At 38.1% G+C, this 25,255-nt stretch overlaps 1 protein-coding gene across 2 annotated transcripts; it reads left to right on the top strand.

Annotated features, from left to right (window-relative positions):
* The first annotated feature begins 2,967 nt into the window (after window positions 1–2,967).
* Nit2 (nitrilase family member 2) lies at window positions 2,968–24,085 on the top strand. Of its 2 annotated transcripts, XM_077110390.1 has the most exons (11): window positions 3,029–3,048; window positions 3,617–3,671; window positions 4,593–4,711; window positions 6,922–7,042; window positions 8,239–8,327; window positions 12,968–13,061; window positions 13,537–13,611; window positions 14,722–14,800; window positions 18,374–18,472; window positions 20,409–20,464; window positions 20,799–24,085. In XM_077110390.1, exons 2-11 carry the CDS (start codon window positions 3,653–3,655, stop codon window positions 20,888–20,890), a joined length of 843 nt encoding a protein of 280 aa, XP_076966505.1. In that variant the 5' UTR covers window positions 3,029–3,048; window positions 3,617–3,652; the 3' UTR covers window positions 20,891–24,085. The 2 variants fall into 2 exon arrangements, with proteins under 2 accessions (XP_076724264.1, XP_076966505.1); XM_076868149.2 differs by lacking the exon at window positions 3,617–3,671 and having other exon boundaries at window positions 2,968–3,048.
* Window positions 24,086–25,255: the final 1,170 nt, after the last annotated feature.

Genomic DNA, 25,255 nt, shown 5'->3' with positions numbered 1-25,255 from the left:
TGTACAGAGAAATGATTCAAACTTACAGACTCATAAAATTCAAAATGGATTTTGTAGCTATAAAACTAGTAGAAAATAGGAGAAAATTTTAATGATTTTGTTAGGTCAATAGTTGTTAGATATGATATGAAAGCATATATTCATAGAAATTTTTCTAAAGTAAATTTGTCAAAATATTTTGTTCTGCAATACTTAACATTATGAAAGACAAACTACATATTGGGAAAAATACTTGGCAAAAAAATCCAACAAAGGATTTGTGTTCAGAATACATGAAGACTTTCAAAACACAAATAAAATTTTTTTAAAAGATATTTTTTAGTTATAGACAGATGCAATATCTTTATTTTGTTTATTCATTTTTGTGTGGTGCTGAGGATCGAACCCAGTGCCTCACATGTGCGAGGCAAGCGCTCTGCCACTGAGCCACAAGCCCAGCCCCACAAATTTTTAAAAATTGAGCAAGAGATTTAACCATTTCTTGAAAAAGGAGTAAAATTTTAAAAATATTTGGGTGGCAGATAAACACATGAGAAGATGCTCAACATCACTATCTGTTAGGGAAATGGAAAATCAAATTCACATCAACATAGCATTACATTCCTATTAGAGTGGCTTAAATTAAAACCCAAAGCTGACAATACCACAAGCTAGTGAGACTATGGTGTAACTAGAACTTATACATTGCTGATGAGAATACAAAATAATACAGCCATTCTAAACAACAGTTTGGCATTTTCTTATAAAGTTAAACATTTTTACCATACAACCCAGCAATCCCTCTTACTAAGAATTTACCCCAGAGAAATGCAAACTAATACAAAAAATGAATGGTCATGAATGTTCATAGCAGTCTATTTATAACTACTAAAACCTGGAAACAACCTAAAATGTTTTTCAGCAGGTAGTATATAAATACTAATATATCCATCCATTGGAATACTGCTTAGCAATAAAAAGAAATAAACTATTGATATGTGGAACGACATGGACAGATCTCAAAGGTAGGATGCCACATGAAAGAAGAAGTCATCAAAATATATACTGTATAATTCCACTTATATTACTTTCTATATTGTATTAAAACTCAGGAATGTGCATGGAAAAGGTTTTACTATATGTACATTTAAAAAGTGTTTAAAATTAAAATCTCATAAGTAAATTCAATAGATTCTATTTTCAAAATCCAATGTGCATGTTTTTTCTTAGCATTTTCACATTTCTTATTTGATCCTTTCCATTGATTTGTGAAGAGGCAGAACAGTGAAGAAATTCGGGGAGCAGGGGTTATGGCTTAGTGGTAGTGTGCTTGGCTAGCATGCGCGAAGCACTGGGTTCTATTCTGAGCACCACATACAAATAAATAAAGGTCCATCAACAACTAAAAAGTATTAAAAAAAAAAGAAATTCGGACTAACCTAATTTCTCTGAGCGTGTTGAGGTATCTATCCTTGTTTCTGAGGGCCTAAGTATTGCCTGCCAAGTATTGAACAGAGGAAGAAAATAAGAATAGCAGAGATCAAAAACGGGCTGCTTAAAGCTGAATATAACATTTTGCCATTTTTGTCTTCTACATATTTCCTTTTCTGCTGGCCATTTTCACTTAATATTCTGACATTTCACCCTTAACTATTTCTGCATGCCTTACCTAAGAGTAGTGACATTATCTGGCATGATTGTCATACCATATTAAACATAAAACCCCCAAAATATAGCATCAAATGTCAGTTCATATTTAAGTGTTCCTAATTGTTCCCAAAATGTTTTTATAGTGTTCTTTGAAAACTCAGGATCTGTTTTAATATAATTTAAATGAGTCCAAGTCATTAGAAAAGAAAGTTCAAAATCCATTTATTGATTTTGATCTGCAAATCTGACAAGTCACAAAAACACAATTAAAAAGCAATGTAGCAGGACTGGGGTCGTAGCTCAGTGGTAGATCACCTGCCTAGCACATGTGAAGCACTGGGTTCGATCCTCGGCACCACATAATAAATAAAATAAAGTTGTAAAAAAAAACACACCTTATTTCCTTAAAAAAAAAGCAACGTAACAAATATAAATTCTAATTCTAAAATAGAATTTTAGCAAGCGGTTTTCCGAATGTTAGGGATCTTATATAAGTCTGAACCCTCAATATCTCTTTTCCCATTCCTCTTTTAGGTAGCAGCCTTGTAGTTCAGTTCTAAATCAACCAATGTCTTTCCACCCCGGTCACAGCGATTTGTTCACGTGGCTCAAATCAATCAGCACAAGGAATTACCCTGGGCCACAGAGGTTCCAACTAGCAAGGAGTTCAGATCCTGGCCAAGAACTGGCAAACATTCCAAATCAGGCTTTTCCAGCACAGAAATCCCGCTTACGAAACATTTACCAGCACACTGCCATGATTTATATTGCCCCTCTTTGCCCTTTGCCTTCAGAGACCTTCAACTTTCCGGCCTGTGTGGTAATAACCATTTCTTGTTGGTCCAGGCTAGTGCAAAGAGCGAGCCATTAATAGGGGTTTGAGGCGGCGTGTGTGTACCTGCGCGCTTGCTTTGCAATCTCAAAGAACTGCGTTCCATCCCCAGCACTGCCAAAGAAAAAAGAAACAGGAAAACCAACAAAAGAACAACGAAAAAAACCCAGGAGCCTGGCGTGGCGAGGTAGCGCTCGCCTGTAATCCAAAAGGCTCAAGACCCTGAGGCAGGAGGATCACAGTCCAAAGCCAGGCTCAGAAATTTGGCGAGGCCCTAAGCAATTTAGCGAGACCCAGTCTCAAAATAATAAAAGTCGCTGGGGATGCGGCTCAGTGGTAGAGCGTTGGAATCCCAGTACCCCGGTCTCCGGAAAATACACGACAACCAACCAAAAGAAACTGAGCGGTTTGAAGAAGACCGAGAGAAACCCGCCTCGTCGCCAGCCCAGATGAGGGGAGGGGGCGGAGCCTTTGACGCCGTGGCTCCGCCCCCGCGTTCGTGGCTTCGCCCCTGCGCACCTACGCAATCCGCCCGACCCTTGCTCTTCCCGGGCTGCAGATGGTGCTTCCAGGGAGAGCCATGGCTAGTAAGTGAGGCGGCGGGGCTGACAGCCACCGCAGGGCCAGAGCGGAGGCTTGGTGCGGTACTGGCGAGAATCAGCCACTTCAGTCCCTCGCCCCCTTGCGCCTGCGGCCTTCGGATCGCAGGCGTTGGTCAGCTCAGGTGAAGGTCGGCGTGGGCGGCGGAATAGCTGAGGCGCGGCTAGTGCGTTCCCTGGGATTCCGAGTGCTCCGCTTCCTGCCGCTCTAGCCTCCTGGCGGACAGAGGCTGACCCTCTTGTAGTTCTCGGTGGTGTAGGTAGTGTGTAGTGTTTCAAGTTTCGTGGCCCCACTCCTACCCGACACAAAACGGTGCCCAGGTGATTCTTCCTCCCCATCGTCCTTCACAGAGTCATTTATTTGTGCAGCTTTCCCTCTGCAAGCTTCTTGTTACCTCACAAGTGTAAAAGACTAGACATATTCCTTTAAATGTTATTCGCATGTTGATACCTTCAATTAAGATATTCTGTTACTCTTTCCTGCTTGATTTTTCAGATTATAATGAATGTTAGGCAACCAAGGGTCCTATAAGTAATTTTCCCCTTCATTTTGCAGAAGAGCAGATGATGTGATTCGTATCTTGTCCTCAGCATGGAGGATCTCGACAGTGGTGGGATTCCCTGCTGCAGCCCTCTGCAGAGTGGGATTTGCAGAATGTCAGGCAGACCCTTGCCCTGCTTGTGAGATGGGGGAGAGAGGAAGCCACCAACATAGCCATGTTTTCCTCCACTCAGAGGCAGAGACAAAGCTCAGCTTCTGGATTTTAGGGGAGACCTTTACTGGGTTTGTGTGGTGTTTTGGTAACAGCTTAAAGTATCTCTTTGCCCTGAAGTAATGTCAACTTTTGCTTCCTGTTTTAGAATCTTTGTCTTTATCCAGATTCTGAAACTGAATAACAAATTGCATTTAGGGTTAAATTTAGCTCTTTTCACTTATATTAAAGATTAAATCAAGGAATGTGTCAACAGAGTTGTCCCACTTTTAGGGTTAACCCTGAGCCAAATAGGCCTTCATCAGTTTTAATAATCTAATCCATTAGATTGTCAGTAGTTGTGTCAATTTTTTTTTTTTTTTTTTTTTTACAGAAAAAGGCCTTCATTTTTATTACAACTTCTGTTTAATCCCTCACTTTCCAGGAATATTTTTAGTGGGTTTTAGGGCACAAAATTAAAGAAATTAACTCATAAGTAAAATGAAAGGCACTGTATAAACAAATTCCTGTATTTCCACAGAAAAGATTAAAAAACCTAAAACTTCAATATTTTAGAAAACAAATAAGATTACATCATTAGCCACAATAAAGTACCAGAAGGAAAAGTCCAGGAAAACGTCATTAGTTTGGCCCAATAATGAAGACTCAGTAATTTCAAGTCTGCCTTGATTTAATTTCAGACTATGTATTAAATAATTGCTAGGGGCTTGTGTCAATTAAAAATATCTCCAGACATTGCAAGATGCCCTCTAAGAATCATCAGTTCTATATGAATTTAGTGGTCAGATCTTCTGACATATGTTTTGTCTTTGTCCCCAGCTTTCCGCTTGGCCCTCATCCAGCTTCAAGTTTCTTCCATCAAATCAGATAATGTCATTCGCGCTTGTAGCCTTGTCAGGGAGGCAGCAAAGCAAGGAGCCAAAATAGTTTCTCTGCCAGTAAGTATGGAGGCGCCCATTCCTTTCTGCTGTAGATGCAGCAGAATAGTGTTTGCTAGGTCTGGTTGTCCTTTTATGTTCCAAGTTCAGCAATGTCTTTTGGAGCTTCAATATTGTTACATGTTTGTGTCATCTTTGTCTATCACAAAAAATCTTAGCAAGAATCTTTGTCATAGAATTTACTAACATGTTTCCAGGTCTTCTACTCTGTTCAGATAAGGAATCTAAAATTCTAGTATGTTTAGGGAGTTACTTAAAGATTTTTTAAAAAGTCTCTGTAGGACCACAACATGTTGGTTTTAGCACTAAGCTGCCTATATGTGTGTGAGTGAGTGAATGTGTGTGTGTGTGTGTGTGTGTGTGTGTGTAAGTAAGTAAGTGTGTGTATTTTTTTATGGTACTGGGGATTTTTTGGGTACTCAGAGGTACTCACTCAACTAAGGTACATCCCCAGCACTATTTTGTATTTCATTTAGAGAGAGGGTTTCACTGAGTTAATTAGTGCCTTCCATTGCTGAGGTTGACTTTAAACTCATGATCCTCTTGCTTCAGCCTCTGGGATTATAGGTGTGTGCCACCATGCCCGACAATGTATTTTTTAAAGATTAAAAAATTTTTTTGGAGACATCAAGGAAGCCTGTAGCTTCTTAAAGCTAGTAAAACTCTGCATCTCTTTTGTGGGTGGTTTCCTGAAAAACAGAACCAGCTAAAGGTTGCACCACATGTGTTTGTCAGCAGGTACAGGTTTTCCCCAGACAGGCCCAGATTTCAGGTCATGCATTTTCTGGCATGTTTTTGAAAAGTGTTGTGAGATGGTCAGCAGTTGAGACTATCCCACTAACCTCCAGCTATGAAGATGAGGTAGCTCTTTACAAACCCTATGAGATTAGAGAATTTTCAGGTCCACCTTGTCTTTTAGTCAGTCTCCAAACTGTTCCAAATGTGGCCAGTGAGCAGAAATTTTTAACACAAGAGATTTGAGATCTTACTATTTGTCTTTCTTTCTTTCTTTTTTTTTTTTAATGGTAGTGCTGGGGATTGAACCCATGGCTTCCACATGCTAGGCAAGCAGGCACTAAGCTAGTCCCCCAGTTCTTGAGATCTCACTGGTAATCCGTTTTCCTTATGTTGTCAGTCATGGGACTCTCCTGTATTTATAGTCTCTTCATTGGTTGTGTTGCTGAGAGTGAATTCCGTGTGTGCTAACTTCACTGACTGACATTCATCTTGTACAAATAGTGATCTTTGGGCTTTAGTTTCCCAGCACCTTGCCTAGTACAAGGAAGTGTCATTAAATGCAGCATGAGTGAATTAGAGTTGAAATTTTCATAATTTTTGCCTGTTTTTAAAAAAATATTTTTTAGTTGTTGATGGACCTTTATTTCATTTATTTACTTATATGTGATGCTGAGAATTGAACCCAGTGCATCACACATGCTGGACAAGTGCTCCACCACTGAGCCACAAACCCAGTCCACTTGTTGTTTTTTGACATGTCAGAGAGCTGTTGAAGATAGACATACACTTGCCAAATGAAAAACTTTGTAGGATCAGAATGGGAGTGCTGAATGCTCATTTACAGATGAGGAAAAACGTCTTAACCTCTGACTTTGAAAGCTTTTATTTATTTTTTTTCAGGACAGGTTTTATTGTTGCATAGTTTATAATATAATTTTAAACTTAAGAATTCATACCAATACTCACAAAGTCAAATGAGTAAACCTTATTTATAGTAAGGTTTGGGAGTCCAGGGTTGAGAACATGTTGTTTTGTACACTCAAGGCAAAGGCAGGTCTAGCCTTCTTCCAGGGTGACTAGGATCTGGTAGAGCTCACATGACTTACCTCCTGTAGCCCTACCTGGGATAATTGGCTAGTCTGTTTTTGGTCATAGGTTTTTTTTTTTTTTTAATATTTTTTAGTTGTCAATGGACCTTTATTATTTATATGCAGTGCTGAGAATCAAACCCAGTGTCTCATACATGCTAGGAAAGCACCCTACCACTGAGCCAAACCCCAGCCCTGGCCATAGGTTCTTTAGTCCTGGGGGTTTTTCTTAGCTGTGTTTTACCCTTTCAAGTGATAGCAGAGTTGGAAGCAGCAGCCATGTCTTTTTTTTTTTTTTTTTTTTTTTTTTAGCAGAACTTTAAGAAAGGATTGAATGTTTGGTAGGTTTATTCCTTCTCCTTTTCTCTGACAACTTTATTCTAGGAATGCTTTAATTCTCCATATGGCACAAAATATTTTCCTGAATATGCGGAGAAAATTCCTGGTGAATCCACACAGAAGCTTTCTGAAGTAGCAAAGGAGTGCAGCATATATCTCATTGGAGGTAACTTCCTTCAACATGGTATAATGTCCTAAACATTAAAAGCATTTAAATGATTTTTATTACATTTAAACTATGAAACATAATTCAACCCTTGAAAAGAATGAGGTAGATTTATATCTAATAATAATGTAGAAGAAGCTTCAAGACACACTGTAAAGTAGGAAAAAAGCAAGTTCAACGTGATTATGAATAGGGTATTCCCATTCAGATTAATCCCTCATACAAAATAATACTATGTTTTTATATGTAGTTATGTATGTGATGGCATAGTAAATATTGTAGAAAGACACACACCACATTAATATTGATGATTTTCCCTGGAGAAAAAGTAGTGGTGCAGAGGCAAATAGAAATGTGGAAAGATAAACCAAATCTATGTTTTTTTGTGATACTAACATAGGTTTGAGAAGTTTTTTTTTTCCTTAGAGGCCACATGCATAAAGGTAGGTTTATTTTTGTGATTTTGAAGTAAATTGTTCTATTTGGTACAATTAAAAATAAACAGTAAAATTCTGTTCAGTAAATACAGCAAACAAAATTATCTTTGTGTTATGCTATATTAAGCGTTAGAAATGAGTAAGACAGGGGTGGGATTGTGGCTCAGTGGTAAGAGTGCTTGCCTAGCACTTGCGAGGCCCTGGGTTCCTCAGCACCACAAAAAAATAAATTAAATAAAGGTATTGTATCTAACTACAACTAAAAAATAAATATTAAATAAAAATGAGTAAGATGTAGCAAAGCAAGAAGCATAGAGATGGAACTGCATTCAGTGATGAAGAGTCCTATGACTTAACATTCTCATCTTGAGGCCTTTTGGGAGATAGTCTTGTTGCAGGACCTAGTGAAATTAAGGTGAACAACAATAAATTGTTTGGCTCTGTTACAATATGTAACAGTGTTGCTTAAGATCATGACTGAATTTGAGAAGCAGTTTGGTTATGTTTTAAATCTGTCTTTGGCATGTGATCTGATTATATTTCACCTACTTTGTAGTTTATCTCTGAAAGATCGTATTCAAGAAGGAAAAACGGTTAAATAATGTTTAGAAGGGAATAAACTATATCATTGGACCCATGTGACAGTTTATCAGGACTTTATCACAAAATAATTATCACCAGTTATCACAAAATAATTGCTCTATTCTTTTTAGCTTCTGATTGATTTGTGTGCCAATGTGTCTCTTCTCTCAATGAAAGGCTCCATCCCTGAAGAGGATGCTGGGAAGTTATATAACACCTGTGCTGTCTTTGGGCCTGATGGAACTTTACTAGTAAAGCACAGAAAAGTAAGTATGGAATGTGCAAGTCTCATTGCCTCTGCTTCAGCTGGGCGCAATGGCACACACCTGTAATCTCAGCGGCTCTGGCAGGAGGATTGTGAGTTCAAAGCCAGCCTCAGCAAAAGCAAAGTGGTAAGCAACTCACTGAGACCCTATCTCTAAATAAAATACAAACTCAGGCTGGGGAGGTGGCTCATTGGTCAAGTGCCACTGAGTTCAATCCCTAGTACCCCCCGCCCCCCAAAAAAGAATCTACTTCAAAGTTTCCTAGTGCCTCTTATACACACAACTTACTTTTTGGCACAAGTGGCTATTCTTGTCCACACACCTTTTTTTAATAAATGGCTCAGCATGTCAATTTCTGCAAAGGAACAACCTGCAGGAATTTTTATTAGGATTTTATTAAATATACAGAGATTGGTTTGGGATGAGTTGACATCTTTGCAGTACTAAATGCACGTACATTTAGGATTGTTAAGTTTTCCTGAAGAATTGATCAGGAAAATGATAAAAAAAAAATTATCCTTATGAGATGGCTCTTATTTCCTGTCTTTTTTTTTCCTCTTGAAGTCAACTTTATCTCTGCTAATACTAGTTACTCCAAGTTTTTAAAGTTTATTGTTTGCCTAATAAATGTTTATCTATGTTTATTTATTTTTAATGTTTTGGATACTAGGAATTTAACCCAGGGGCACTTTACCACTGAATTACATCCCTAACACTTTTAACTTTTTGTGAAGTTTTGGACAGGGTATCACTAAGTTGCTGAGGCTGGCTCCAACTTGAGATCCTCCTACCTCAGCCTTCTCGGCCTCAGTTGCTGGCATCACAGACTTGTGCCATTGGCATCCAGCTCTTATCTCTTATTTTAAATCTGTATGTGTCTTATATTTTAAATGGTTCTCTTGTACACAGTATATATGGCTCTTACTTTTTTATTTCAAATCGACAGTTTCCACCTTTTAACTGGAGTGGTTCACTCATTTATATTTAATGTGAATATTGATATGGTTAGATTTGGCATACAGATTATTTTTCCCTTTGTTCTTCTTTTCTGTATTATTTTGAATTAACTAAATAGGTTTTAGAATTTCATTTTAATTTATCTTTCAGCTTTTTAATTATACCTCTTTGCTTTTTTTTTTTTTTCGTCTTGGTGCTAGAAATTGCTAAGCACACAGTCTACTACTGCGATCCTTTTTTTTTTTTTTCCCAGTTGTTGTGCTGGGGATTATAATATACATTCTTAACTTGTCACAGTTTACTTAGAATTAGTATTGTTTCACCTTAAGACCCTTACAATAGCAAGGTCTGTTTCCTGTCCCTCATTCTTTTTTTAAAAAATATTTTTAGTTGTAGAAGGACTCAGTACCTTTATTTTATTTATTTGTTTTTATGTAGTGCTGAGGATTGAACCCAGGCCTTCACAGGTGCAAGGCAAACACTTTGCCACTGAGCCACAACCCTAGCCCTCTTGTTCCTTATTCTTTATGCTACAGTTGTCATATGTATTCCATACACATGTGTTATAAGTATCACAAAACAGGTTTTGATTTAAATAGTTATAAGTATTTTAAAGAAATTAAGAGGGAAAAATCATAATGATAACTCAACTCTTTACTGTTTCTGGTGTTTTCCTTTCCTTCTTGAAGATCCTGTATCTTTTCTTTCAACAGAAGGAAGTCCTTTTAGCACTTTTGTAGTGATCATTTGTTAGCTATGAATTTTGTTAGTAAGCATATCAGTAGTAATTTATATTGTTGTTCTCCAGTATATAATTTGATGTTCTTTTCTTTTTGCTTTCAAGACCTTTTTTGTAATCTTTACTTCTCAGTAGTTTGATTCTGATGTGCCTACATGTGGTTTTCTTTGGTTTGTCCTGCTTGGTGCTTCTTAAAACTTAAGTCTGTCACCACATTTGGGAAGTTTTTGGAATATTTTTGCTAAGTATTTTTTCTGTCCCATTCTTAGGACTCTAGTATGCATATGTTGTATTGTTTGGTATTGTTCCAAAGTCACCAAGGCTCTGTATGTATATATATATATTTTGCAGTGCTGATGATCAAACCCAGTGTCTTGCACAAACACACAAGCTAGAAGGCACTCCCTGAGCTACACCTCTAGCACTGGTTGTTTTTGCTTTCTAATCTTTTTCTGAGTTCTACACATTGGGCAATTTCTGTTGATCTACTAGGTTCACTGACTCTTGTCATTCCCAATATCCCGTAAGCCAATCCAGTGAAGTTTTCAAGAATTGCTATATTTGAGTTGGGGGTATTTGGTATTTGAGCTCAGTGGTAGAGCGCTTACCTACTTGTGCTAGACTCTGGATTTGATCCCCAGCAGTAGCACCACCACCATAACAACAACAACAGCAAATTCATACACTAAATTTTTCAGTTCTAAAATGTCTATTTGGACCTTTGATATGTTTTTAAATTTCTACTGATATTTCCTGTTTGTTTATTAATAAAGAGTGTGTTTTTATTTATTCCTTGGATTTTTGTTTCAATATTTGCATTAAAGTCTTTGGTAATTATCACACCTGGGTTATGTCAAGGTCTGTATCCATTTGATTGCCTATTCCTTGGAGTTTGAGTCACATTTCTTTGTCAGGTAATTTAGAATTATATATTGCATTATATGCTATAGAGGTTCTAGATTCTATTATATTCCTCTGAGAAGTGTTGAATATTATTGCTTTAAAAGGTAGTTAACTTGGCTGTATTCAAATACCAAACTCTTAGCTTCTTTGTTAGGTGAGCAGCAACTTTAGCTACTCTTCTTATTAAGTTGTTAAGCCTTAGCCGACTGCTTGGAGGCTGCTCCCTCATTTAATTCAGTAGCCATCCAAAGATTTGGACAAAGTTACATGCAGAATTTAGGAGTCTCCCTCTTTGACTCTCCCTTTTTAAGATTCCCTCCCTTGCTTTCCAGCTGCTGTGAAACTTTAGCCTCTGATTCTTTAAACCAGTCTTATTGTGGGTAGTTTTCACCACAACTCATAATAGCAGTGGGTCTTAATTAAGGCTGAAAACTGTAAGCAAATGGGAAACTCATTTGGTGTTATTTCCTGCAGGTGTTGCCTGGTTTTGGTTATCCCTCAACACTTTAAGTAGTTTGACTAGAATTTATAGTTAAACACAAGAGAGTTGTTGTTGTTTTTGGTACTGGGGATTGAACTCAGGGGCATTTGACCACTGAGCCCACATCCCCAGCCCCATTTTGTATTTTATTGGAGACAGGGTCTCACTGAATTGCTTAGTTCCTTGCTTTTGCTAAAGCTGGCTGGCTTTGAACTTGTGATCCTCCTGTTTAGGCTTCCTGAACGCTGGGATTACACGCCCAGCTTCTAGAGAGCTGTTTTGATAGGAGCCACTCTTCCTCTGCAGGAAGAAGAGCCAACATTGGACTATTCATTCAGCTCTTTCACGTATGTGCTTTCAGTATTGAGTTTACCAGTTCATGAACGTGGACTGTATCTTTTTATTTATTAGGCATTCTTTAATATTATCTTAACTTCTTTTTTACAGTTTTCTGGGTATAGTCTTAATTAACATTCTTTAGATTCATTCCTCATTGGTATTTTTTTGGTGATCTTTCATCTTCTGTTTCATGCTAGTATGTAGAAGTATAGCTAGTTTTAAAAATACTGATCTCGGGTATAGTAACCTTGATAAACTTACTCATTAATTTTAAAATTTATTTGTAACTTTTTTTGAGTACCAATTATAATCCAAAAATAATGATAGGTTTTATTCTTTCCAAATCTTGTGCTTTTGACTCCTTCCTTGGGCTCTGTGTAGGATTTGTGGTGTAACTTTGAATAACAGGTGTCCTTGCTTTTCTTCCAGTCTCAGCAGAACATTTTCAATATTTTACCTTTACATATGATGGTTGTTTAGGATTTTTGCAGATACTCTTTCATTGATTTTAAAAGTGCCCTTCCTAGAAGAGTTTTTCTGTTTCCCTTTTTGAATCATGAATGGTTGTAGAAGTTTCCATATGTGGGTTGTGAATGTAGCTTAGTGTTAGAATGCTTGTCTAGTATGTGTGAGACTCAGGGTTGGATCCCCTGCACTGAAAAAAGAAAAGTTTATTACCAGATACTCTGTATATATCACTTGATATTTTCTTCTTTATTTTATTTGTGTGATCAATTACAGTGACTTTCTAATGTTAAATCACATTTGCTTTCCTTAAATCTCATTTGGAAGTGATGAATTACTCTCTTTGCACATTGCTGAATTAGGATTGCAAAATTTTTCCTGTTGTTAAATGCTACTCATTCTCTACCTCTGCTGCCAATTTGCCAGTTTAATTCTGATTGTGATTCTGAGAGGTCTTCATTGACCATTTACAGTGGGTAAAGAAGCAACACTTTAATTACTTCCATTAAGAAACCTGAACACTGACTTGCACACCATCTAGAAAACGGGTTATAAAACCTATGGCATTGTTTTCTGTAGTGTAATTCCATTTGATCATATGTCAGCCAGCTTGTGGGTGGGTTATGGGCAGGTTGGAGGTGCTGTTTGTATAGTTGATCTTAGAGCATTTTCATATCTGCCCATGGAAAGAGTCTGATGTTACTGCCATGAGCCCTTCTGAAAAGGAGATAACCAAATCAATTATTTGTGATGCAGATCCATCTGTTTGACATTGATGTTCCTGGAAAAATTACATTTCAAGAATCTAAAACATTGAGTCCTGGTGATAATTTCTCCACATTTGATACTCGTACGTACTAGATAAATTTGCCTTTTTTACTTTTCCCAGAGAAGGAGGTGTTCCTTTCCTATTTTTGTCTCTCTTCAACTTTTTCACATGACCTGACTGAAAACCGAGAGGTGAGGAGGGCAAAGAACAGTCATAGCCCTGGAAAGTCCAGGCCAAATAGGGTACTAAGGGTTTGGCACAGTTTTATTCTTCCCTTTGGTCATGGCCTACCTCGAGTGTTCCTGTTAGGCCATGATTGAACACCCCTCACTTAGTGAGCATTCATGTAGAATGAATTTTTCATTTCTGTTCTGATGATGTAAATGAGGTCTTTATGAGATGAAGTCTGAGTAAGATTGAGCTAATACATGACCTTCCTTGTGTTAATTTATTCCAGTTAGAGTTTTGTGCTCATTAAGTTATAGAGGCTTTACCCTGCCATATCATGCTACAGGAGGTTAACTTTTTTATTTGTGCATTTTCTGTTTGGAAACAGCTTATTGCAGAGTGGGCCTGGGCATCTGCTATGACATCCGCTTTGCAGAACTTGCACAAGTGTATGCACAGAGAGGTGAGATAGTGTTACAATTATGTTCTCTAATCCGTAATTGCATAGAGAGTTGGTTCTGGGTTGCTTTCGGGTGGAGGGATCCCTAAGCATAAACTTTGCGCAAAAAAATACAAAAATTATGCCCAAATGCACAGAAGAACCAGGGATAAAATGTGATCTCCCCTTGTTCAACTCTTTCAGTCCATCTGGCTTCTCAGACTTGCTGCATGTGGATGATGGGACTTTTGAAGGGTTGTAATTTAACAAATTTACCATGTAACTAAAGCAGGAGCCATGCTCCTAAATGTCTGCTCTACCTTTTAAGCCCCTCCTTTTACTGTTTGTAGTAACTTTGAACACAGTAGAAATGAAGAAATGGCCTATATGTCCATGAATTTAGCACTCAGACATATAGCCAATGACATTTCAGTCCAAATTAGGAGAAGCATGGTAGTGTCTGGAAGCATGAAGAACCAAGTCAGAGCTGGATTATGGTTCCAAATCTTCTTAAATGGGACAGTACTTCCGGGAAATTGTTTAACATCTAGAGCAGTGTGGTTTGAGTATTAAGGATAGAGAACTTGTAAAGCCCCTGTGCGGGTGCTCAACAAATGTTAGCATTTTACTAGACTAAAGCTACTTTCCATTTGCCACTGAGCAAAGTGAAGTGTTAAGGGTGGTTTGACTGCCTGCCCAGCAGAGGGTAGAGGTTCTTGGGCTTTGGGGTTAATGGTCTGTGTTGAACCTTATCAGTAAACTCTAGAGCAGCTACTCTGCCCCTAATTTCAGTTGAAAAGAATCACAGAACATGGTTGTTAGCCATGCGGTACTAATCATACAGGGCTCAGAAAAAAATTGAATGAAAGTTCTCTACTTTTTTTTTATTATTATTATTTTATTTAAAGGCACATTTTCTGATTTCAGTCATCAATCCCACTTTTCTTATGGCTGTGTTTTTTATGTGTGTATCTCTGGAAGAATTCAGAGCCATATCTTCATACTGACTCTGCCTGACCAAGCTGACATCTTTTTTGTGCTTGTAAAAGTTTGAGTTTGATCCCTGTTGGTAGGAGTAAAGGGAGGAACTGATGTTCATCTGCATCCACTGTCTTTGATTTTTCTCTCCCCAAGGTTGCCAGCTGTTGGTGTATCCTGGGGCTTTCAATTTGACCACTGGACCAGCCCACTGGGAATTGCTTCAGCGAGGCCGGTAAGAAAGGAACCAGTCATCTCAGTGTTTCCTCTTTGTGGAAAGATTTTTGGTTTGGTAGAAGTATTACCACTTACTGGAATGTAATTCTTCCCCTGAGCCAACATGCCCTGGCGTCCAAATGAAGTTTCAAAGGATGAATCTGTAGGGAGGGCTTCTACTGCTAGGCACCTTCTCAGAAGCCATAGAACCGACCTCAAGGATTTCAAGGACTGTGGTTTTTGCATTTTGAGAGCATTCAGTGAATTAGTTAGACACTGATTTCATTTTTCTGTGATTAGATATGAATTGGTCTCTTCTAAGATAGTTACCAACATCTTTTGCAGAGAAATTGAGACCCATGGAGCTTATGCACTCAGCACCGCAGGAGCCAAAGAAAAGACAGGGTTATTTTAGCCTGTTGGCCCTAGAGAGTTGTAGTCTCTGCACAGCTGACTCTGCCATTCAGTTTAGGGTGCTTATCCTGCCCCATCCTCCACACCAACTACTAGTCCTTGGGATACTCTGACTAGAAACTCATTTTAAGCTCTTTTTCTTCTAATGTGTAAATTATAGGCTTTGCATACTTTTTTGGCATGTCACAGTTGCTTTTTCCCTAGTTCTGTAAGACTGAGGAGGGGTAAAGGGTACGCTGGAAAGAAAAAGTGTGACTATGTGTGTAAAGTGCTCTATGAATCATGAAATGTCGCAGGTGATGTTTTTTTCATTAATCTTTTAAAAAATTGAGGTATAATATACTTACAGAAAACTGTGCTAATTTTAAGCATACAGGTCAATGGATTTTTATATGTGTATTCACCCAACAAGATCAACATATAGAAGATTTCTGATCTGTGAAATGCTCTCTTGTACCCCTTCCCAGTCAATACTCTCTACTTTCACTTCTAGAGGTAATGATAATTTTGAATAGAAAGGCAAGAAGTTTTGGCTGATGTCGAGTAGAAGTTGGAATATGATGCCATAAAATAATAATTAATGTACCTTTCTGTCAAAAGCAAGGAAAGCTTGGGACATACTGGAACGATCTAATATGGGTCTATTGACTGAATCTAAAGGTTCCCAGGAGAAGTGGATTGGTATACCTGGACTCCCACCTGAAGTTTTTGCTAATTTGAGATGGTGGGGCTGCCATCATTGGCAGGAAGTGCCAGATCACCCTCCAATGTATATTGCCCCAGTAAGGCTACTCCATTTTCTGGAAAGCTTGACTTGTTTTAAACAGAGAAGCTTTGCTCTTTTGTTGCATTACAGGTTGGCTTATGCCACACTCCTCACTGCACTGTTGCCATTTTGGACTAGATAATTCTTTGTTGTGGCACTGTCCTATACATTTTAGGATGTTTAATTGCATCCCTGGCCTATACCTACAAGATGCCAATAACAACTCCCTAGTTGTGATAATCAGAAAAGACTCCAGAAATTAGCAAATCTGATGGGCAAAGTCACCCTTGAATGAGAGCCACTGAATTACAGATGTGTTTTTGTTTTTTCAACTGGGATCTCTCACTATCTTGCACAAGCTGGTCTTGAATGCATGGGCTCAAGTAATCCTCCTCTCTCAGCCTCCCAAGTGGTTTGGACTGCAGCTGTATACCATAATGCCCAACTAAATATTTTTTGAAGAGAAGTTTCCTTAACATCAGCCTGTACAGTGGAATCAACCTGTACTGCCTTTTTTTCTAACTCCCCCTACCATGCCAAGGATTGAACCCAGGGCCTTGTGCATGCTAAGCAAGTGCTCTTCCATTGAGCTAAACTCCAAATGCTTTTTTCTTTTATTCAGAAACCATTTTTTATTTGTACTGAGCATTTACAGATTTTTAAAAAATAAAAAATTTGAGTTTTTATTCAGTTCTTTAAAATTATTACTCAATGTTTTTTTATTGGAAGTTTTTAATCAACCATTCGTAATTTAACCAAAAAAAAGAGATGTTTTGTAAATGTGTCACAAATACATGGAACAGAACTCTACTTTACATAATGGACTTGAATCTCAATACAATTATGAGTTGTTCAGTAAATCTTAACTGGGGTTTCTGGTAATTTTCCATAAACAAGCCCATCACTGTTCACAGAAAGTGGGCTAGATAGATGTTCTTCTAGTTTATCCATGAATTCACTCATCTTGTTGTCTAGAATTAACAGTTTATAAGGGCAAGTGTTGCTTTCCTCTTGCCCTGAGTAGTTGAACTTCAGGACTGCCTTCTCATAGAAAAATTCTTTCTCTGCATTTGCAAACATTAATTCATCCAGTTGCTCCACCTTTTTTGGAATTGATTTGATTTCTCATGCTTGCCCAGATGTCCATTAAAAGATAGAAGGAGCACTTCCCACATGGCTTATTAGTTTGTGTTCCTCTTCTAGTTCTTTCTGAAGTTGCTGGTGCATGGGCAATCTCTGAGGGACATCAGTGAATCTTCACTTACTAGGAAACCCATAGACTTGATGACCCCTTTGCTTTGGACCTGTAGTAGTACTTGTGGATTCATCACAGCTGGAACAAATGGTAGAGAGCTGTTCACCTTAGGGTGGCCAGGAAGCAAAGAATGAAAGAGGAGGGGCCAGAGTCTTAATATCTTCTTCAGGGTCAACCCCCACTAAGTTCCTTCCACTAGGCTCTACCTACAGGTTCTGCCACCTCCTGGTAGTGCTTTGAGCTGGGACCACTCTTCAACGTGTGGGATTTTGGGGCACATTCAGGATCTGAACTATAAAACCATTTATATGGGTTTTTTTTTTTTTTTTTTTTTGAGAAATGTCTACTTTTAAATCAGGTTTATTTGGTTTTTAGCTGTTGAGTTTCTGGAGTTGCTTTTAGTCTGATTTTTTTTTTTTTTTTGATACTGGGAATTGAACTCAGTGGCACCTTACCACTGAGCTATATATCCCAACCCTTTTTTTAAAATTTTGAGACAGAATCTTGTTAAGTTGCTGAGGCTAACCTCAAATTTGTACTCCTTTTGCCTCACCCTCCCAAAGTTGCTGGAATTACAGGCAGGTACTACCTGTAGTTCTGTTCACATCTGGATTATAGACTGGATATTAGCACATTGTCAGATATATAACTTGTGAATATTTTCTCCCATTCTCTACCTTGTCTCTGCACTCATGATTGTTTCCTTTGCTGTGGAAAAGCTTTTTAGTTTGACATAATCTCATCTATTTCAAGCTTCCCCTTGAAAACCATGTGATGAAGAAATTACCTAAGTGCTTGACCTTAGTCCTCTTCTGTGTGTCTAAGTGAACCTTCACTGTCAATCACACTTGGATCACTTAGAGTAAACAAGGCAGTAGTGAAGGGTGAGTGGTTTTATTAGTAAAAGAAATTCCTGAACTCTTAACTTTTGGTTAAAATTTAGGCTGAGTAACTGATCCACTCATTTTTTAGGGTCTTGCCCTGCACCCCCCATCCTTGCTCATTCCAATATCCTGAAACATTGCCTCTGTGTTTTCTTCTAGTAGTTTTCTTTCTTTCTTTTTTTTTTTTTTTAAACAAAGAATCTGTATACTTGGGATAGAGAAATGTTGTAGATATATAATGTGCATTACCTCTTTTCTGTTCACTGGCTACAGGGCTGTTGATAATCAGATATATGTGGCTACAGCCTCTCCTGCCCGGGATGATAACGCCTCCTATGTTGCCTGGGGACACAGCACTGTCGTGAACCCTTGGTGAGTGTATCTAAGTGAGGGTGGGCTCAGTGGGAGCTTGAGAGATGACACATGGGCAGTTAGCTTGTCTAAACCCTGACCAGCCCCCTTCATCTTCCACTCCCAGTTCTCCACACATGACAGGCACAAGAGAAGCTTCCCCTTGAAAACCATGTGAAAAGAAATTACCTCCGTGCTTGACCTTAGCCCTCTTCTTTGTGTCTAAGTGAACTTTCACTGTCAGTCACACTTGAATCACTAAGAGTAAACAAGGCAGTAGTGAAGGGTGAGTGGTTTTAATAAAAGAGATTCCTGAACTCTTAACTTTTGGTTAAAATTTAAGCTGAGTAACTGATTCTAGGACAGGAATGAGTTACAGGGCAAGGACTTTGTTTGAAGCATAATTAGAGAAGCAGGGATTTGGGTTTAGTAAGGGAAACTATGACCCTGTCTCCTGTGAAAGGGTAAAACATTTTATTACTCAGTGAAAGCAGCATATAAGTCCATTCAGACATACAACATACACTCATCCCTTAATATGCAGACCTTGTGGTCCGCATTTGTAGAGTTTATATTGTACTTTCACAAACATGATTAACTTGGACTCAGGAGCTTATCCTTGTTAAACTCAGATTATTGAGGGTAGAACTGTACTTCTCAGAGTTTAACTGGATCCAAGACTTTGGACTCTAGAAATTGACCTTCTTCTTCACTGTTTCTGTGTATGAATATTCACACAGCTCGCTCGCTCTCTCTCTCTCTCTAACACACACACACACACACACACGCACACAGATATGTACTTATACAATTTCAGGGTTAATAGACAAGACTGAGAAGGGTTAAACATTGCTATGGGAGTCCGCAGATGCTCACTCTTCTGACATTATAGCATCCAAAGCTCAATGTGTATGGTAGGGAGGCCTTGGAAGATATGAGAAAAATATGACTAGTGAAATTCTCCCTGATCATTCTACATGTTAGGGTTAAATTTGGAGGATATTGGACTGGAAGGGTTAAGCTGGCTTAACAGTTTCCATGAACTTGCATCAGGTTCCTCTGTCAGGATATTATTGGCTTCCTGCCTCTTGAGCAGCTGCTCCATAGCTAGTTCTTGGGATAGATTGTGATCTGCCTTCTTCATTCGACAGGGCCTCCTCTGGCTTATGTTGACATGGAGTTGGGTGCCTGGGTTACACAGAGAAGGATTTTTGAGTGCCAGGACAAATGGACAAGAACAGAAAAGGATTTTTGGTTAAATGCCATCTGTGGCAGAAATGTTTATGGCTTCCTAGTAAGTGGAACCAGTTATTATGTCAGATTGTTTCTTATGACACATTACTTCAAAAAACATTTATTTCACTAAAAGTTTCTGAATATCTGCTCTGGGTTAAGACTAAGAACTGGAATTAATTTTCCAGATTAGTCTTAAGCATGTGGATGCCCCACCAGACTCTACAGTTTTAAATCTTTTGCTTGAATCTGAAACCAAAACCCCTTAGCCTGCAGGGATTCCAGCAGAGCTGGGGTCTGCTCAGGCCCAGAATCACCACCCTCAAGTTGAGTAGTTGCCTGGGCAGGGGTAAGAAGGTCAAGACTGCCTTTGGAAAGGTCCTCGTTGAAGGGCACTCATGAAGAAATAGGGTGGCACTATTTCTAGTTAACTTTATTCCCAGATGTTTATAATTGTGGAATAACTGCCACTTCCTAGCAGTTTGCAGTTTTATGAAACATACTTCATAATTTTACTAAGCCTCACAGAGCTCTTGGTGATTCCAAATGACTTGCCATAAGGTCACACAGCTACTAAATGATAAAGCAGGGATTTGTACACATACCATTTTATTTTAGGTTTCAGAATCTTCCCTTTGGCTTGTGAGACAGGGAGGAAATACAGAGACCTGGAAAATGACCAGATGGTAGTAAGTCCACTCATTCTCCTCTGAATCTTTTCCAGGGGGGAGGTCCTAGCCAAAGCTGGCACTGAAGAAATGATCCTGTATTCAGACATAGGTAAGATTGGTTCTGGGAACTTGGCTCCCTTGTATCCCCACTGCTCTGAAGTATGAAGCCTCAGTCACTTGAAATGACTCCTTTATACCCCCTTTTGGGATTCAGAGTATTCTAGGTCTGATTTTAAGGCCAGGTGCATAGGGCTATAGCTTTGTTTGGTTTGCTTTGCAATGATCTTGGAACCACTGCGGGGCTATGGGTGCATTCAGATAAAGTGCATTTATATTAGGTGAGTTACTTGCTGAGACTCTAGTTGTTTTTGCAACTTGGGGAAGAAATCCCCTTGGTCAGTGAAAATTTGCAATATTAATCATGCACTTTCCTGTTCTTGCAGACCTGAAGAAGTTGGCTGAAATACGCCAGCAAATCCCCATTTTTAAACAGAAGCGATCAGACCTCTATGCAGTGGAGACCAAAAAGCCCTAAAGTTTGTTTCCAACATCTCACAAAACAGGAAGATACAAATGTTTCTGTAGCATAGCTTCTGTTGATTCTTGTTTTGTAGGGGTGCTGAAGATTGAACCAAGACTCATGCATACTACCACTGAACTACATGCTTAGGCTCCTATTGAATTCTTTAATGGTTTTTTAAATAAATTTCAGCCTTTTCCTCCTGGGAGAGCTGTCTGTTGAGATGATAAAGCCATCTTGAATAGTTAGAAAAAGGGGGGGCTATGAAGCTTCTTTTCTTAAGATGCTGAAGAGCAGTAGGTTAAAAAGTATCTTGGTATCCTGTTGGTTGATGTACCTAATATAAACCTTTTTGTATATTAAGCCTCTTATCCCACCTCCTTGAGTTGGTCTGCTGCTATTCGTTTTCAAAAGTATATTAAAGTTATTGTTAGTCCCTGCATAGCTGTGGGAAGCAAGATGATGGATCCTTGGTGTTTGCCAGAGGATATGGCAACCTTTTCTTTCCTAGCAGCTTTTGGGCTCTTTAAATTCAAGAAGGAGCTAATGACTTAACACTAGGCCTTCCTGATCTTGGAAGAAAGGCCAGGTCAACAGTGAGCCTCATGGGAAAATGGCATTGGTGAAAGCAACTCTGTGTGTCTGCAGATTTTTCTGATAGGGTTGAGTGTCTGAAAATCTCATCTTTTTCTGCTTTTCAGTTTGCTTTTTTCCCTAGTAATACTTTACAGCTCCATAGATAAAAAACTTCTGAACCACTTTTGGTCTCAGAATCTTCTTGGACTAGTGTGTTTTTATTTATGTGTAAAAGTTGGCTCATGTGACCTGGTACAATACTGCTCTAGCACACTACTGGTTTTACATGATATTTACCATACTGGTAAATAAAGCAAAAATTTTAAACAAAAGACACGAGTATATATTCTATTTGCTATGAGTGAAGACATTATATATCATTTAATCTCTGGAAAATAGCACTGTGTACTCATAAGACCAAGAGTGAAAAAGACAAATGGCTTTTTAAATTAAGTGTATAATTTGGTGAAATTTTATATATAAAGAACCATGGAATAACTCAAATCAAGACAATGAACGCACTTACCACCTGCAAGTTTCCCTGTGCCCATTTATAATCCCTCTGGCTACTCTTCTGTCTTTGGACAATCACTGGTAAACTTTATCACTAATGATTACTTTGCATTTTCTTGAATTATATAAAAATGGAATCATGCCATATGTACTTTTTTCTTTTGGTCTTTATTATTTGGCAATTCATCTGTGTTTGTAACAGTTATTTATTCCTTTTTTAAAAGGAATTGTTTATCCACTTAAATGTTGGTGAACATTTGGGCTACTTTCCGTTTTTGGCTGTTGCAAGTAAAGGAGCTAGAACATTTTATACAAGTTGTTTATCTCATATATGTATTTCATTGCCAAACTGTTCTCCAAAGTGATTATGATTTTACAGTGGTGCCAGCCAGTTGGTCTACATCTTCAAGTACACTTGGTATGGTTAGCCATCATAGCTATCACCGGTGCTATAGAAACAAAGACACTTCATATTGATGTAGCATTCCTACAACAGACAAGGCAGATGCTTGCTAAAACTTGGTTTTGTATTTCAGTCTTGTTCTTTTAGTGTTATACCTGGTGATCTTATGGTGCATTCAAAGACTATGAAAGGAAACAAATGAAGTAGGGATCTCCTATAACGAGTATGAAACATTTTATTTTTGGAAGTGTGTGGTAACCTGGTCAATGTTTTTACCTTTTAGAAAATGGTATCTAATGAATGTTTTTATGGATGGAGTATAAAAGATACTTTGCTTTCATAACTAGTGGAACATAGGGGAGTTTACACACAAAATTAAAATGGTAATATCCATTTAAAGAAGTGCAGGAACAAAGGGTATTTACTGATACTCAAGCTGAAACTCAATACTTGGGGTATTATTATTTTGGAATTTTGCATAAGAAAAGGGGTTTCATTAACTTCTGACATCCTTGTGTCATGGCTGAAACCATTTGAATCACTTCATTAAATTTCTCTACACAGATTTTTGGGCCTGGTTTATTGTGTTTTCCAGATATGAGCCTATAGTGGGAGTTATAACAGAATCACGGATAATGCTGACTAGTTTACCAAGAGCACGTATGAAAGTGTTCACCATGCAGGAGTATGCAGAGACTCTAAATGCTGTCTGTGGCTTTAAATCTTCTTTTATTAGATGTTATTGTTTTTTCTAAAGGATCCAGGATTGGAATTCATATTGATCTCAAGTAGCAAAAAAGAATGAAAACAACCTATCTGTAACATGTTTTTTTCCTTTCTATATAGTTCTGTCAATTAATGTATGGAAATGTACTGATGTAAATCTTGAACATGCCAAGTCAAATATATTCTTGCATTAAATATTTTTAAAATAAAGAGAAAATGATATTTAATCAAAATGAATACTGGATTCCCATTTGGAGTGGGAGAATATTACAGTTTGAAGCTGTGAGAAAAATTTTAACTGCCATTTCCCTTAACTCCCAACTTTCTTTTTATTAAAAACTTTTATTTATATGTGGTGCTGAGGATTGAACCCAGAGCCTCACATATGCTAGGTGAGTGTTCTACAGCTAAGCCACAACCCCAGCCCCCAACTTTCTAACGAGTTACACAATTATTTTTGTACAGTACTTTAAAGGCTGCTATTACAAGTTGAACTTATATCTTATTAGGGGCCTCTTGGACCTCTCTCTAGTTTAGGCAACACATTTAGCCACTTAATGTGAATCTTTCACAGCCACGATGATCTGCTGAAATAGGACATGCAGGTAGGCAGAATGATTTTGATCTAGAAGCTGAACTAACAGGTAGTAGTAGGTTTTGCATTGGTTGCAACTGAATGAACAACAGGGTTTTTAAACCTGTTATTGTAGCTGTTGGTTGTGAAACTCCTTGCTGCTACCAAAATTTAGGTCCATGTAAAGTACACCAAGTGAAAAAAGATTCAGATAAGAATTGAGGTTTCAAGATGAATGTTCTGTTCTACTGGCTCAACCTTTTTAAGCACTGCTGGATAGGTTTTGGTGGTGAGTGGGTATGAGGTGAGGGGATAGAAAGGGAAAAGATAACATAACCAGCACTGACTGCCACTACAGCAGGGAGTTAACATTGCTCCATCTCATTTATGCCTCTTAACTGCTTTTGTGTTGCAGTTTCATATTACTTGTCAAATTGTTTTCATTTGGTTTTGTTTCTTCTTGAATGAATTTTGGAAGGTAAGAGAAAGCTAGTTATTGGAAGAGAATGTACTTTTAGATTAAATGTTCTTGTTAAAAATCAGCAATAAAATAGTGTCATATAACAATGTAGAGTCATATAACTAAAACATACATACAAGGATACTTCTTGTTCAGTGATTTAACTCGTTCATAATCCACTAAGTGGACAAGAATCCTCAAGCATGGAGCATGGTGGGCAAAGTGCAGTAATATTCTGTTGTGATGACCAGCTCTTCTGAAATTATTTAGCATCCCACTCTAGTTTGTGCTCTGTCCTTTAAATCTTGTCCTTAGATTCATTCTCAGTTTCTCTCTCAAAACAAAGCCTAAATCTTGCCATCTTGTGGACTAATTTTTGGTTTCCATTCACTTTTTTAAATTCATTTCTGCTTACCAGATAATTCCTATATTTCAGTTGCTTTTCAGACCCCTGAAGGCAGAATATGCCTTCACCATTACAATGACATTTCTCTGACAAAGACTGTCAGTGACTCATTTGCAGACCTGTTTGGCCTCCTAAGTTTTACTTTTTGCCCCTCTATTATATATTTTCCCTGAAGTAGTCTCTACACAAATGGTCTTAAATATATGTTTATAATTTTTTTCTAAATATTTTTAGTTGTAGATGGATGCAATACCTTTATTTTTATGTGGTTCTGGGGATCAAACCTAGTGCCTCATACATGTGAGCCACAATCCCAGCCCTCATAATTCTGATAACATACAGCTCCACTACTGCTTTCTCCCAATCAGTTTAAAAACAACTCATTTTGCTGGACTCAATTTGGATGGCTCATTTTCAGCTCAGGCACTTAATGTCTCTTCACTTAGATCTTTTGTCAGGATTGCTGTTTCCCTGTCTTGTAGAAAACTCCTTACCTAAACCTTAGTTGTTCTTTTAAGTCTCTGGTCAGGCAGCTTGCTGTGACCAGCTCATTAAAGATTTGGCAGCAATGAAAATCCACTGCATGTGCTATTTTCACATAGATCCACCACATTCCTCCCCTAGGATCTGGGGCACTTGCATGCTGTGCTCTAAATCATCAAGTTTGTTGTCTGACCTAGGAATCACATGTCTTCTGCCAGCATTAAGGAAAATGTAGTTGC

This window comes from Callospermophilus lateralis, chromosome 10, assembly GCF_048772815.1.
Source record: "Callospermophilus lateralis isolate mCalLat2 chromosome 10, mCalLat2.hap1, whole genome shotgun sequence".
NCBI lineage: Eukaryota > Metazoa > Chordata > Mammalia > Rodentia > Sciuridae > Callospermophilus > Callospermophilus lateralis.
This window is presented reverse-complemented; position numbering and strand designations above follow the sequence as displayed.

Coding starts and splice junctions, on each gene's coding strand:
- Nit2 (XM_076868149.2), top strand. CDS start 3,021: ATGGTGCTTCCAGGGAGAGCCATGGCTA. Junction 4,712..6,921: donor CCAAAATAGTTTCTCTGCCA/GTAAGTATGGAG, acceptor ACTTTATTCTAG/GAATGCTTTAATTCTCCATA. Junction 8,328..12,967: donor TACTAGTAAAGCACAGAAAA/GTAAGTATGGAA, acceptor TTTGTGATGCAG/ATCCATCTGTTTGACATTGA.